The sequence below is a fragment of the Schistocerca serialis genome, chromosome 5 (assembly GCF_023864345.2).
Source record: "Schistocerca serialis cubense isolate TAMUIC-IGC-003099 chromosome 5, iqSchSeri2.2, whole genome shotgun sequence".
Taxonomy (NCBI): domain Eukaryota; kingdom Metazoa; phylum Arthropoda; class Insecta; order Orthoptera; family Acrididae; genus Schistocerca; species Schistocerca serialis.
The window spans coordinates 761,954,164-761,969,235 of NC_064642.1; the positions used below are offsets into that span (position 1 = coordinate 761,954,164).

Consider the following 15,072-nt stretch of genomic DNA (forward strand, 5'->3'; position numbering starts at 1 on the left):
GTTAGTGTCATAAGACTACAGAGCATGCAGCAATAAATATTACCTAATTGTTACAGAGAGATGTTAAATAATAGTACTGAATCACTTTTAGCAGTGAGATATAACCATTGTTCCTGCCTTCCAGGTGACTCCTAGTCCCAGTAATGCGGCACTCAATCCAAATGCGGATGTATTTGAAAACAAGGCTGTTGAAGGAACGTCTGATGGATCCATTTGGAGTTACTCAGATGTCGACTACCCTACAGAGGATGGTAAGATACATTGCATATGCAGTCATTTACGTTTCCTTTCACAAAATGTAACTTGGCAGATAGTAAAAAGTTTAAATTATAACTCATGGCCTATGCAGGTTCACTGCTCCAGAGAAAATTGTCCTAAAGTCTCAAGTCGGTCGGTTTCACCTGTAACAAGTCATGTTGTATGAAATATGCCTAGCTGAGCTGTTGAGTGATTCCACATTGCTGTAGGACCTCACAACTTCAGGCACTAACTGTCCTTAATTCCTGAGAAAATAAGTGTCTCAATGCCAGTACGGAAAAAACTAATAAGCATTGCGCTTCAGACAACTTAACTATGTACATGATCTTCTCACCTACTGAGCAATCATGTACACTCATCAAAATACTGTAATTTTATGTATATCAAAAGTATCACATTATCTACTTCAGGGATGGGGCCATTAATCGGCACTTCAAGAGAGCCTGTCAGGAAATTTCTAGCAGTTTCTTAGTGCAATTACTTTATTTAGATGCCAGCTTCCAACAGCTGTTACTGTTGTATATACAAGGGTTCAAATCTGTTAATCTTGTGTTACTTCACTCCACATTATCCTGTCATTGGCTATTTAACCTATAGACTGCTTACAGAGTCACACATTCATAAGACCCTCCAGTGACAGGATTTAGTATAGTGTGAAATGCAAAGACAGTCGAAAGTTTGCTTGTATTCCAGGCCTGATGTCTGCTTATGAAATTATAGTAACTAGCAAAGATAAAGGCAGCTGAAAAGTAACGTGACAAGCTACAGGTGAATAAAGTTGATCCACACACAGTGAAAGTACGATGTAATAAATGCAGTTACTGGTGATAAAGGGTGATCTGAACCTACACTCTACGAGTGGATGAAGTTGCAAAGTTCAAGTAGCTGAAAGCAGTTTACCACACACACAGCATGTACTAGGATTTCAAGAATATCCAAACAGATCTCACTGGCACAATAGCTGATATCTGAAGATATCACATATAACAAAGAGCAAATTCACTCACATCATAGTGCTACTTGGCAAGAAATGAAACCACTAAAATTTGGATGGATATAAGTAAATTCATAGTTTAGAAAAAAACAATTTTTTGATCTGTCAGGCATAGATACGAAAAGAAATCGTGGTGAACTGCACCAAACTAATCATCGGTGACTGGGATCAAATAAAGGATACAGTTTTTATGGTGGGGTGGTGATTCTGGAGTTAGATGGCACAGTGTAGGATTAAAAGCATAACATAAGCAAACTATTTGAGCTTCTCTGAGACAGTATCTTCTTGCTTCCCACAGCATTATAATACAGTGTAATTCAAAGTTAAACGCTGAAAATGTAAATATTTCCTTGAAAAATACAATAATGGAAACTCCAGGTAGGAACATCAACAATGTAGGAAAAGATAGATTGCTACTTACTGTACAGAAGACACATTAAGTTACAGATAGGCACGATTAAGGTACTTACACAGAGCTTTTGGCCACAGCCTTCATCAGCAAAAGAGGAACACAGACAATTAGTAAACGCAAGCAAGGTCTTTTGAGAGTTCATGCGTGGCCCACACGGGTTCCTAAACTATTGCAGCTTATTCTTCCTTACTGGACTACACTCCCCCCCCCCCCCCTCCCCCCGTGCCACTCCCTCCATGTCCTCATTCCTCCACTTCTATTCCTTCCTTCCAATCTGTGTTCTTGGTCAACCCGGCTATCCACCTGGTTTCGTGTATTCCTTGCAGTTTTGTTCCCCTTGCCTTTTATGTCCTCCATCCTTCGACATTTTTGGTACCCCTTTGAGGGTTTTTCACTACTAAACTTGCTCTCCATAGTGTGAGCAATTTGGGGAAGAACTCCCTCCCCAACATCTACAGCGTTCTTTCCTTTCCCCTCCGTATTTCCTGCCGTAGCCCCCCTCCACACTGTTGCCGCCAGCATGTATAGATAGTCAGAGAGGTTACCCATCTGTCTGAGCTCCTGGACAACACAGGGATCACACTTGATACCTGAGCTGTTGTCTCCCATGTGTGCCAAGGAGAGGTTGCTCGTCATTCCCAAGAAGCAGAACTCCTGTCAACAGCCACAGAGCCAGGCAGCTATGTGAGTAAGCCCTGATACGATTTCATCGTATCAGGGCAGATGCTTCACACATGAAGTGTATCAAGCTTCAGAAATACGGCCGCTCTCCTATGGCTTTCTCCTAGAGTGAAAACAGATAAAGTGCTGCTTCTTAAGACACTGTGGCCTTAGCTTCCCTGGCTACATCCTGGGAAGAGGGCCAAGCTTCGGGTGAAACACATACCCCACTACCTGGCCTATGTTAGGATGGACAGGGATACATCACTGCCACAAAGGTGTTATTTTTTGTGGAAAATATCGAACATAAGTCTGATGAAGTAAAGTATCTCAGCAAGATGAGGTCAGGTCACCTGTCAATAAAAACTACTACTGCCATCCAGTCTGCAGCTCTTCGTGCTTGTGATCATTTTGGTGATGTCCTGGTGTCCACTTCACCTCGTAAGTCTTTCAACATGGACCAGGGAGTGATTTTTCATAGGGATTTCATCTAACTGATGAACACTGGGCCAATCTGGAACGAAGGGGCATTCATTTTGTTTGGTGTCTACAGAAAGTTTTTAAGGACAACTGCACTGATGCCAGTCTGTTGTTCCGGCTTTCAAGGGAAATAACCTTCCAGAGAGGTTCAGACTTATGTATCACTGGTGTGACGTTAAGCAGCACATCCCGCCACCCATGACGTGCTTTCGGTGCTTGCGTTTCAGGTGTCTCTTCCTGATGTGGTGACTGTGGACACCCTCTGCTGGGATGTTCTGCCACCCTTGTGTGTAAATTGTCATGACCGTCACTCTCCACACGTGCCAGATTGCCCTACTTATAAGAAAAGAAAAGGGATACCATCACGGATCATTTATCTTGAAAACTGAGACTCCTCAGATGGACTTCATCCTGTGCTGATGACTTCTTCTATTGTCTCTATTACATTCTACCCCCTCTCTGTTCCTCACCCTGGTCCCTCCCCCTTCTCCTCCCCCCCCCCTCCCTCTCTGGGAGCCGCTACCCCTCCCCTGGTGCCTCTCAGATCGGAGGCCTGTTAAGACGGCTTGGCCACGAGAGTGAGTGAGTCTGTGTACCCCAAGGTCGCCTGCTCTTTTGGTTCCAGATCTTCCAGAAGCCTGCTCTCATTCTGTACCCTGCCCAATCATGTGAACGAGAAGAAGAAACAACGTATGTGGTGTCTAAAAAGTTCAGTGAATGCTACCAGACAACAAAGCAAAAGATACAAAAAATGTTATTTATTGCCCTTCAAAAATTGTTGCTGCCTGCCACAACAGACTTCTGACAATGTGTTCACGAACAGTTGCCATCTCCTGTGGCAGGAATTGGCGCACACATATTGTGCAGTGTGCTAGGGCAGGGGTGTTGTCTGGAGCAACATCCATTTTCCAGTACTCTGCAACTCTGGCCGAACCTGCCGCATTTGCTGTAGCAGTTGGTTCAGATGCCGCTGTTGTCGAAGAAGGCGATAAACAGTGTTTTCACCTTGGATTTTTGCAGATCGATTTTTTTTTTTTTTTTTTTTTTTTTTTTTTTTTTTTTTTTTTTTTTTTTTTTTTTTTTTTTTCTGGGAGATGGTGAACACAATGACATCGACTGCCATTTTGATTCCAGAGCGAACCGGTAGCACCAGGTCTCGCCTCCTGTGACAGTGTCCAGAAGCAGTGGATAGTGGTCACACATGGAAATGAAATGACCAGCCGTTTCCATTTTGCTTTCTGCTCGTCAGTGAGCTCGTGCGGCACAAATCAGGAGCAGGTCTTCCACTTAACCAAATTATTGTCGACGATGGTGTGCACTGTGTCTTTGCTAATGCCCAATTCCAATGCAATCACAGAGTCCGCCCCCGATCTTGGGCCAGCATTTGTCACACTTTCTCGATCTTCTGTGAGGTTCTGCTTGTCGATGGCTGAACTAAATGTGGCTCATCCTCAATTGTTTCCTTCACTTCATCGAAGCGTTCAAACTATTTGTAAACACATTTCCTGCTTATAGCTCCCATCCCCTACACCAGCACCAACATTCCATGTGTCTCATTGTAGTCTTCACCAATTTCTAGCAGATCTTGATGTTTACACTTTGCTCAATTGTGCTGTGACACTTCCTCTCCTACTGACTACATTCAACTGGTTGCAGTCTGTTTACACAGCCAGTCACATTCAGTGCATTCCCTGTATTGATTCTCCTAAAGTATCTGAAGACCCATGCACATGCACGCACATGTGCAGAGTTGCCATTCAGATATGACACCGTTCACTGAAATTTTTTTAGACACCACGTACGTCCCAGGACAAGTGCCCATCCCCCACCCCCAGTGCACGCAGAGGTGCAGTCTCCCCCCCCCTCCCAACCTGACTCTCATCTTATTCATGAATGTCACCCTGTCATTGTCTGTGATGAATGGTACACCACAATGTGATTGGCTCCAGGCCATTTGCCTCTCATTTGAATACCCACTCCATGATTGTTCAGTGGAACTGTAATGGATACTATGTCACCTGAGTTGCAATCCCTTATTGCCTTTCACTCGGCAGCTTGTGTTGTTCTCTATGAATCTCATTTTCCTGATTCTGTCAGCGACCCTTTGTTGGTTCTGTACTTTGTCGGTACTGGGCCGGCCCTTTGAGGGCTACTGGTGGCATCTGCATATATGAAGATATTATTAGTACATGGATCCCACTTTGTACCCCATTGGAAGAGATTGCCATTTGGGTCCACTTTGACTCTGTCATCACAGTTTCCAGTCCCTGTCTTCTGCCTGACAGGCTACCTACATATGATGCTCTAAGTGCCCTCTTCCAGCAACTCCCCCCTCCCTTCCTCCTCGTTGCATTTTAATGCCCATCTCTCTTTGTGGGTCAGTGTTTCATCTACTATGGGTCTCTTTATTGACAGGTTTCTTGTCGACCACAACCTGCACCTTCTTAATGATCATTCCCCTACGCACTGTAGTGCTGCATATGGCATTCTTCTGCCATTGATCTTTCACTTTCTTCTTCTCCCCCCATCTCTCTTCTCCCCTCGCCTCTCCCCTCCCCTCGCCTCTCCCCTCCCCTCCCTCCCCTCTCTTCTCCCCTCCCTCCCCTCTCTTCTCCCCTCCCTCCCCTCTCTTCTCCCCTCCCTCCCCTCTCTTCTCCCCTCCCTCCCCTCTCTTCTCCCCTCCCTCTCCTTCCCCCTCCCTCCCCTCCCATCTCTTCCCCCTCCCTCCCCTCCCATCTCTTCCCCCTCCCTCCCCTCCCATCTCTCTTCTCCCCTCCCTCCCCTCCCATCTCTCTTCTCCCCTCCCTCCCCTCCCATCTCTCTTCTCCCCTCCCTCCCCTCCCATCTCTCTTCTCCCCTCCCTCCCCTCCCATCTCTCTTCTCCCCTCCCTCCCCTCCCATCTCTCTTCTCCCCTCCCTCCCCTCCCATCTCTCTTCTCCCCTCCCTCCCCTCCCATCTCTCTTCTCCCCTCCCTCCCCTCCCATCTCGCTTCTCCCCTCCCTCCCCTCCCATCTCTCTTCTCCCCTCCCTCCCCTCCCATCTCTCTTCTCCCCTCCCTCCCCTCCCATCTCTCTTCTCCCCTCCCTCCCCTCCCATCTCTCTTCTCCCCTCCCTCCCCTCCCATCTCTCTTCTCCCCTCCCTCCCCCTCCCATCTCTCTTCTCCCCTCCCTCCCCCTCCCATCTCTCTTCTCCCCTCCCTCCCCCTCCCATCTCTCTTCTCCCCTCCCTCCCCCTCCCATCTCTCTTCTCCCCTCCCTCCCCCTCCCATCTCTCTTCTCCCCTCCCTCCCCCTCCCATCTCTCTTCTCCCCTCCCTCCCCCTCCCATCTCTCTTCTCCCCTCCCTCCCCCTCCCATCTCTCTTCTCCCCTCCCTCCCCCTCCCATCTCTCTTCTCCCCTCCCTCCCCCTCCCATCTCTCTTCTCCCCTCCCTCCCCCTCCCATCTCTCTTCTCCCCTCCCTCCCCCTCCCATCTCTCTTCTCCCCTCCCTCCCCCTCCCATCTCTCTTCTCCCCTCCCTCCCCCTCCCATCTCTCTTCTCCCCTCCCTCTTCTCCCATCTCTCTTCTCCCCTCCCTCTTCTCCCCTCCCTCTTCTCCCCTCCCTCTTCTCCCCTCCCCTCCCTCTTGTCCCCCCTCCCTCTTGTCCCCCCTCCCTCTTGTCCCCCCTCCCTCTTGTCCCCCCCTCCCTCTTGTCCCCCCCCTCCCTCTTGTCCCCCCCCTCCCTCTTGTCCCCCCCCTCCCTCTTGTCCCCCCCTCCCTCTTGTCCCCCCCCCCTCCGTCTTGTCCCCCCCCCTCCGTCTTGTCCCCCCCCCTCCGTCTTGTCCCCCCCCCTCCGTCTTGTCCCCCCCCTCCGTCTTGTCCCCCCCCCTCCGTCTTGTCCCCCCCCCTCCGTCTTGTCCCCCCCCCCTCCGTCTTGTCCCCCCCCCCTCCGTCTTGTCCCCCCCCCTCCGTCTTGTCCCCCCCCCTCCGTCTTGTCCCCCCCCCCTCCGTCTTGTCCCCCCCCCCTCCGTCTTGTCCCCCCCCCCTCCGTCTTGTCCCCCCCCCCTCCGTCTTGTCCCCCCCCCCTCCGTCTTGTCCCCCCCCCTCCGTCTTGTCCCCCCCCCCTCCGTCTTGTCCCCCCTCCCCCCTCCCCTCCCTCTCTCTCTCTCTCTCTCTCTCTCTCTCTTTTCTCCCCTCCCCCCTCCCCTCCCCCCTCCCCTCCCTCTCTCTCTCTCTCTCTCTGTCTCTCTCTTTTCTCCCCTCCCCTCCCCCCTCCCCTCCCTCTCTCTCTCTCTCTCTCTGTCTCTCTCTTTTCTCCCCTCCCCTCCCCCCTCTCTGCTCCCCTCCCTCCCCCCTTTCCTTAATCTGTTCACCACAAGATTTCCTGTGTGAAAGTGACCAGTTCCTGTAGATTCTCTCATTCCCTTCCCACCTCCAACTGACCAGGTTACCACAATGAGCTTTCCATCCTGCTGATTCTACATCTACATACATACTCCGCAATCCACGATACGGTGAGTGGCGGAGGATACCTCGTACCACAACTAGCATCTTCTCTCCCTGCTCCACTCCCAAACAGAACGAGGGAAAAATGATTGCCTATATGCTTCTGTACGAGCCCTAATCTCTCTTATCTTTGTGGTCTTTCCACAAAATGTAAGTTGGCAGCAGTAAAATTGTACTGCAGTCAGCCTCAAATGCTGGTTCTCTAAATTTCCTCAGTAGCGATTCCCGAAAAGAACGCCTCTGCTGTAGACTCCCACCCGATTCCTGAAGCATTTCCATAACACCCGCGTGATGATCAAACCTACCAGTAACAAATCTAGCAGTCGACCTCTGAATTGCTTCTATGTCCTCCCTCAATCCGACCTGGTAGGGATCCCAAACGCTCGAGCAATACTCAAGAATAGGTCGTATTAGTTTTTTTATAAGCTGTCTCCTTTACAGATGAACCACATCTTCTCAAATTTCTACCAATGAACCGAAGAAGACTATCCGCCTTCCCCACAACTGCCATTACATGCTTGTCCCACTGCTTATCGCTCTGCAATGTTATGCCCAAATATTTAATCGATGTGACTGTGTCAAACTTCACTACTAATGGAGTATTTAAGATTACAGGATTCTTTTTCCTATTCATCTGCATTAATTTACATTTATCTATAGAGTTAGCTGCCATTCTTTATATCAGTCACAAATCCTGCCTAAGTCATCTTGTATCCTCCTACAGTCACTCAATGACGACACCTTCCCGTACACCACAGCACCATCAGCAAACAGCCGCACATTGCTATCCATCCTATCCAAAAGATCATTTATGTAGATAGAAAAGAACAGCGGACGTACCACTCTTCCCTGGGGCACTCCAGATGATATCCTCATCTCCGATGAACACTCACCATCGAGGACAACGTACTGGGTTCTATTACAGGGCTATTACAAATTATTGAAGTGATTTCATAAATTCACTGTAGCTCCATTCAATGACATATGGTCACGACACACTACAGAGACGTAGAAAAACTCAGTTTTGTTCGGCTGAAGCCGCACTTCAGGTTTCTGCCGCCAGAGCGCAGTGAGACAAAATGGCGACAGGAGCCGAGAAAGCGTATGTCGTGCTTGAAATGCACTCAAATCAGTCAGTCATAACAGTGCAACGACACTTCAGGACGAAGTTCAACAAAGATCCACCAACTGCTAACTCCATTCGGCGATGGTATGCGCAGTTTAAAGCTTCTGGATGCCTCTAAGGGGAAATCAACCGTTTCTTCGCTCACTGCAGGCCGACCCGTTGAACGCGTGCGGGCAAGTTTCACGCGTAGCCCGCGGAAGTCTACGAATAAAGCAAGCAGGGAGCTAAACATACCACAGCCGACGGTTTGGCGAATGTTAGCTAAAGCAGAAGCCTTACCGTTTACAATTGCTACAAGCCGTGACACCCGATGACAAAGTCAACGCCTTGAATTTTCGATGCGGTTGCAACAGCTCATGGAAGAGGATGCGTTCAGTGCGAAACTTGTTTTCAATGATGAAGCAACATTTTTTCTTAATGATGAAGTGAACACACACAATGTGCGAATCTGGGCCGTAGAGAGAGGGGAGAAGAGGGGGGGGAGGGGAGAAGAGCAAATTCGCAATTCACCAAAAGTTAACGTGTTTTGTGCAATCTCACGGTTTAAAGTTTACGGCCCCTTTTTCTTCTGCGAAACAAACGTTACAGGACACGTGTATCTGGACATGCTGGAAAATTAGCTCTTGCCACAACTGGAGACCGACAGCGCAGACTTCATCTTTCAACAGGATGGTGCTCCACCGTACTACCATCATGATGTTCGGCATTTCTTAAACAGGGGATTGGAAAACCGATGGATCGGTCGTTGTGGAGATCATGATCAGCAATTCATGTAATGGCCTCCACGCTCTCCCGACTTTTAACCCCATGCGATTTCTTTCTGTGGGGTTATGTGAAAGATTCAGTGTTTAAACCTCCTCTACCAAGAAACGTGCCAGAACTGCGAGCTCGCATCAATGATGCTTTCGAACTCATTGATGAGGACATGCTGCGCCGAGTGTGGGAGGAACTTGATTATCGGCTTGATGTCTGCCGAATCACTAAAGGGGCACATATCGAACATTTGTGAATGCCTAAAAGAACTTTTTGAGTTTTTGTATGTGTGTGCAAAGCATTGTGAAAATATCTCAAATAATAAAGTTATTGTAGAGCTGTGAAATCGCTTCAATCATTTGTAATAACCCTGTACTTAAGACGTCTTTGAGCCATTCACATACTTGGGAACCAATCCCATATGCTCGTGTCTTAGTTAGGAGTCTGCAGTGGGGCACAGATTCAAACACTTTCCGGAAGTCGAGGAATATGGCATCAGTCCGATACCCTTCATCCATGGTTTGCAAGGTACCATGTGAAAAAAGGACGAGTTGCATTTCGCAGGAGCAATGCTTTCTAAAGCTGTGCTGATGCATGGACAGCAACTTCTGTCTCCCCCCAGGGGGTCCAAAACTCTTTTGTGGATACGTGCGTAGTGAGCACGGGACCCCGAGTTAATGTGGCCCTCCTTCCTTTCCGGGCTGCGTACCTTCCTTTTCCGCATCCTTCCCCATCCCCTATCTTCGCCCCCCCCCCCCCTCACCTCCGCCTCTTTCCTTCCCTTTCTCCCTCTCTGGGAGTGTGTTTTGTGCCTACGTCTGGAGACGGACGCTCGAAAATCTAACACATTCCTCGCTTTCTCTGCTTGCAAGTCTTAGTCCTTCTCTTTTCCTTACCTCCCCCCTTTCCCCTTTCCCCTTTCCCCCCTTTCCTGTGCGTGTCTGAAGGCCGACCCACGAGTTTCCATGTGTAGCCGGTGACGGGGTAACGCTTAATTCCCCGCTCCGGGTAGACAGGTAGGACACGTACGTACCCCCTGGTAACGGCCAGGCCCAGGGAGGGGTGATTACCAGAGCTGATACCTTCCGAAAGTGCCGATTGCTCCCTCCGTCCGTTTGTCGGAGGTGTGACCTGAGGTATGAACAATCACCTAAGGCGGGAGTGCCCTCAGAGAGGGCCCCCACAAGGAAGGAGCGCACCATCTGAGGCGCCGGTAGTCATGGGGATTCTTCCGCAATGGTTTCCTCATCTTCCACTGTCTGCTCACAAGCGTAAGTTCACTGAGTCTCAGCCACAGACAGTTCTTCCATCATTGCCACAGTTCCTTGTTGTTTCTCGGTCTGACGAAGGTCACGACTTCTCCACGGTCAACCCTTTCATTATTCAGAAAGGTGTCGACGCAATTGCGGGTCCTGTAAAGTCTTGTTCCAGATTACGAAATGGCACCTTGCTGTTAGAAACAGTGCCCTACAGGCACAAAAATTGCTGCGTACTTCACTGCTACACACCTTACCTGTCCGGGTGGAAGCACACCACACTTCAAATTCCTCATGTGGGGTCGTTTATACACGCTCCCTCGACGGATTGTCTGACGAGGAAATTCAGCACTACCTGTCTAACCAGGGCTGTTCATAGTCATGTAAAGGGTTGACATGAACATCATTCTGACCCGTACTGTCTTCTTGACATTAGACAGAGTTAGACTCCCATCGAACATAAAAGCGGGCTATGAGACAATTTCCGTTCACCCTTACATCCCAAACCCTACGTGTTGCTATCGGTGTCAGCAGTTCATCGCCCCATTTTTAAAGACGAAAAGCTCATTCAAAAAATCAGAGTGAAAGAAAAGGTGTCGACCTTTGCCAGTCGAAAGCCCACTGTGCCTCAGACTGGTAAATACAGCACTGTCCTTGCCTCTCCTCGGCCAACAAAGGAGGCAGCCACGCAAACTTGTGATCTCACCTTTAGTGCAACAGTCGTCAGATCGGCCAGCACAAAGATCGCCCGTTCAACCTCCCCACTCTCGCCTGCTCAGACTCTGGCTCGCCCTTCATCGGGTTCTGCTAAATCTCTAGCCCAAAAGTCAGACACCCGGACTTCCAAAAAAAGAGCCTACTCGTGAAGATTTTTTACGTACTCCAACTTCACAACCTTCGGTTCCTCCTCCTCCTAAACATCCTGTTTCCAAGAAGGCTAATAAGAAACCCAGTCCCTCTCCTTCTCCGCCACGGTGTGTATCATCTACAGCACCACCTGGCGGTAGCCTCCGTTGGCTGTCTCTGTGTTGCCGAGGCGCACTGCTGGCGGCCGATCAACCGATCGATCGCTGGTGTCAGGAGCTGCTCCTGAACAACCTATGGATCAGAATCTTCAGCCTTCGGCTGCATGCCGTTCCACGCTGTCAGTCGCAAGCTCTGAGCAGTCGTTGAGTTGAGGGCAGCCTTGGTCCTATTCTTCCATTTTCTGTCGACCCTATGTCGGTTATCCATTGGAATATCCGCGGCATTAGAGCCAATCAGGATGAATTGTCGGTTCTCTTACGATCCAACTCGCCGGTCATCTTTTGTCTTCAGGAAACAAAGCTGTGTCCCCATGACCGCTTTGTTTTCCCCCATTTTCAGTCAGTCCGATTTGATCTCCCCTCTGTTGAAGGCACTCGAGCACATGGAGGACTCATGATTCTTCTCCATGAAACTCTCCATTATCACCCAATCCATTTAAACACTTCCTTCCAAGCTGTTGCCGTCCGTCTTTCCGTTTCCGGATACACGTTCTCTCTTTGTACTGTATACATACCATCGTCTACACCAATGGCACGAGCTGATCTCCTTCATCTTCTTGGTCAGATTCCGGCCCCCTGTTTGCTGGTTGGGGACTTCAATGCCCACCACCCGCTTTGGGAATCCACATTCTGGTCCGTGTGGCTCACTATTGATAGACGTCTTCCACCAAGCAGATCTTGTTTGCCTCAACACTGGGTACCCTACATTTTTGTCTGCCTCCATAACAAATTTCTCTCATTTGGACCTTTCGGTCGGTACTGTTCCACTAGCTCGGTGCTTCGAATGGTTCGCCCTTGCTGACACGCACTCGAGTGACCACTTTTCATGTGTCCTTAGATTGCAGCCACAACTGCCATATATGCGCCCAAGACGCTGGAAGTTTGACCAAGCCGACTGGACACTATTTTCGTCTCTAGCGACATTCGATGACCGTCACTTTCCTAGCGTCGACGATCAGGTCACTCATATTACAGAAGTTATTCTTACAGCTGCGGAACGTTCAATACCTCGCACCTCCGAATTGCCCCGGCGCCCCCCGGTTCCTTGGTGGCACGAGGCATGCCATGTCGCAATACGTGAGCGGCGGCGTGCTCTTCGCGTTTTCAGACACCATCCTACTTTGGCCAACTGTATCTGCTATAAGCAGTTCCGAGCGTGATGCTGTTGCGTCGTCCGCGATAGCAAGAAGGCAAGCTGGGACTTCTTTAGTAGCTCATTTAACACCTTCACTCCCTCCTCGCAAGTTTGGAGTTGGATTCGATGGTTATCTGGCGTGCCTAGTTTCTCCCCGGTCTCTGGGCTCACTGTACGAATGATACATTAGTGGATCCCGTCGCAATTTCTAACTCATTGGGTCAACACTTTGCTGAGATTTCGAGCTCTTCAAATTACCCGTCAGCATTTCTCCTGAAGAAACGTGCAGCGGAAATGCAACCTTTTGCCTTCTCCTCTCAAAATCGCGAAAGCTATAATACTGTTTTCTCCATGCGGGAACTCCAACATGCACTCTCTTCTTCTCGCTCCTCTGCCCCAGGACCAGATGATATCCACATCCAAATCTTGCTGCATTTATCATACCATAGTCTGTGTTACCTCCTTCATCTTTATAATCGAATTTGGACCGACAGTACTTTTCCCAGACGATGGCGGGAAGCTATCGTCGTTCCTGTTCCGAAACCTGGAAAGGACAAACATCTCCCCTCTAGCTATCGCTCCATTTCTCTCACGAGTAGTGTAAGGTTTTGGAGCGTATGGTGAATTGCCGTTTAGCCTGGTGGCTGGAGTCCCGCAGTCTTTTAACACCTGCCCAGTGCGGTTTCCGAAAGCATCGTTCTGCAGTTGACCATCTTGTTGTTCTCTCCACTTACATCATGAACAATTTTCTCCAGAAACGCCAAACAGTAGCGATATTTTTTGATCTGGAGAGAGCATACGATACCTGTTAGAGAACAGGCATCCTCGGTACACTGTTCTCTTGGGGGGGCTTTAGAGGTCAGCTGCCCCTTTTTCTTCGTGAATTTATGGCAGAGTGCACATTTAGAGGGCGGGTGAACGCTACTCTCTCCCGTACTTTCTCCCAAGAAAACGGGGTACCCCAGGGTTCCGTGCTAAGTGTTGTACTGTTCGTCATTGCCATAAATCCAATTATGGATTGTCTCCTTCCTGATGTCTCGGGCTCCCTCTTTGTGGACGATTTTGCGATCTACTACAGCTCTCAACGGACCAGCCTTCGTGAACAATGTCTTAAAGGATGTCTCGATCGCCTCCACTCTTGGAGCATCGAAACAGGCTTCCGCTTTTCTCCCAGTAAGACCATTTGTGTTAATTTTTGGCGTCGTACGGAGTTTCTTCCATCTTCCTTACATCTAGGACCTTTCAACCTTCCGTTTTCGGACGTCGCTAAATTCTTGGGTCTTATGTTTGACAGAAAACTGTGCTGGTCCTCCCACGTTTCCTATATTTTGGCTCGCTGTCTGCGATCGCTCAACACCCTCCGTGTCCTGAATGGTACCTCCTGGGGAGCGGACCGAGTGGTCCTTCTCCGCCTCTATCGCGCCTTAATGCGCTCGAAATTGGACTATGGAAGCATAGTTTACTCCTCTGCTCGGCCGTCTATTCTTCGGCGTCTCGACTCTATCCACCTCCGTGGATTACGTTTAGTGTCTGGAGCTTTTTACACCAGCCCTGTGGAAAGCCTTTATGCTGAGACTGCTGAACCTCCGCTGTCCAATCGGCGAGCTGTCCTGAGTCGTTATGCTAGCCATCTGTCTTTCATGCCTGCTAATCCGGCCCATGACATTTTTTCGACGCCTCCTTGGATTTAGGGTATTCAGGCCGCCCTTCCTCCCTACTACCGCTGGGAGTCTGCTTCCGTCAACTGCTCCATTCTCTTTCCTTCCGCTTTCCTAAAACTTTCTTGACAACTTGGGGTACAGCACCGCCTTGGCTCCGTCCCCGGACCTGCCTGCTCCGTGACCTTTGTCAGTTTCCCAAGGATGGTACCCTTCACTTGTTTATCGTCGGGCATTTTCTGCTCTATGTGCACAAATGAAGGAAGCCACATTTATTTACACTGACTGCTCAAAAACATTGTTTGGTGTAGGGAGTGCCTATATTGTTGGCGACACCCCAAATCGATTTCGGCTTGATGAACAGTGTTCGGTTTATACTGCGGAGCTTTACGCTGTTCTCCGGGCTGTCCAATACATCCGTCGCCATCAGCGGATACAGCATGTTATCTGTTTAGATTCTCCCAGCTCTCTCCTCAGTCTCCAAGCTCTCTACCCTGTCCACCCTCTGGTCCACCGGATTCAGGACTGCCTCCACTTGGGGGGCGTCTCTGTGGCGTCCCTCTGGATCCCAGGACACGTTGGTATCTGTGGCAATGAGGCGGCCGATATAGCGGCCAAGGCTGCAGTCTCTCTTCTTCAGCCAGCTATTCGCATGATTCCCTTTGACACGACAACATAAAACACTCTGTAGATCGGCACTCTTTTATGGCACGCACATTCGTCGACACTTCCCAATAATAAATTGCGGGATGTGAAAGCTCTTCCCTGTGCTTGTACGTCTTCCTCCCGAACGCGTTGTCGGGAGGAGGTAATTTTAACTAGACTCTTG

General features: G+C 49.5%; 1 protein-coding gene across 6 annotated transcripts in view; it reads left to right on the forward strand.

The window, feature by feature from the left end:
* Positions 1-15,072, forward strand: part of LOC126481518 (la-related protein Larp4B) — a 348,210-nt gene that overhangs the window by 212,799 nt on the left and 120,339 nt on the right. For all 6 annotated transcript variants that reach the window (XM_050105316.1, XM_050105321.1, XM_050105317.1 and 3 more), the window contains exon 2: positions 125-251. In XM_050105316.1, the coding sequence (XP_049961273.1) occupies positions 125-251 (127 nt within the window). The remainder of the gene's footprint in view (positions 1-124; positions 252-15,072) is intronic.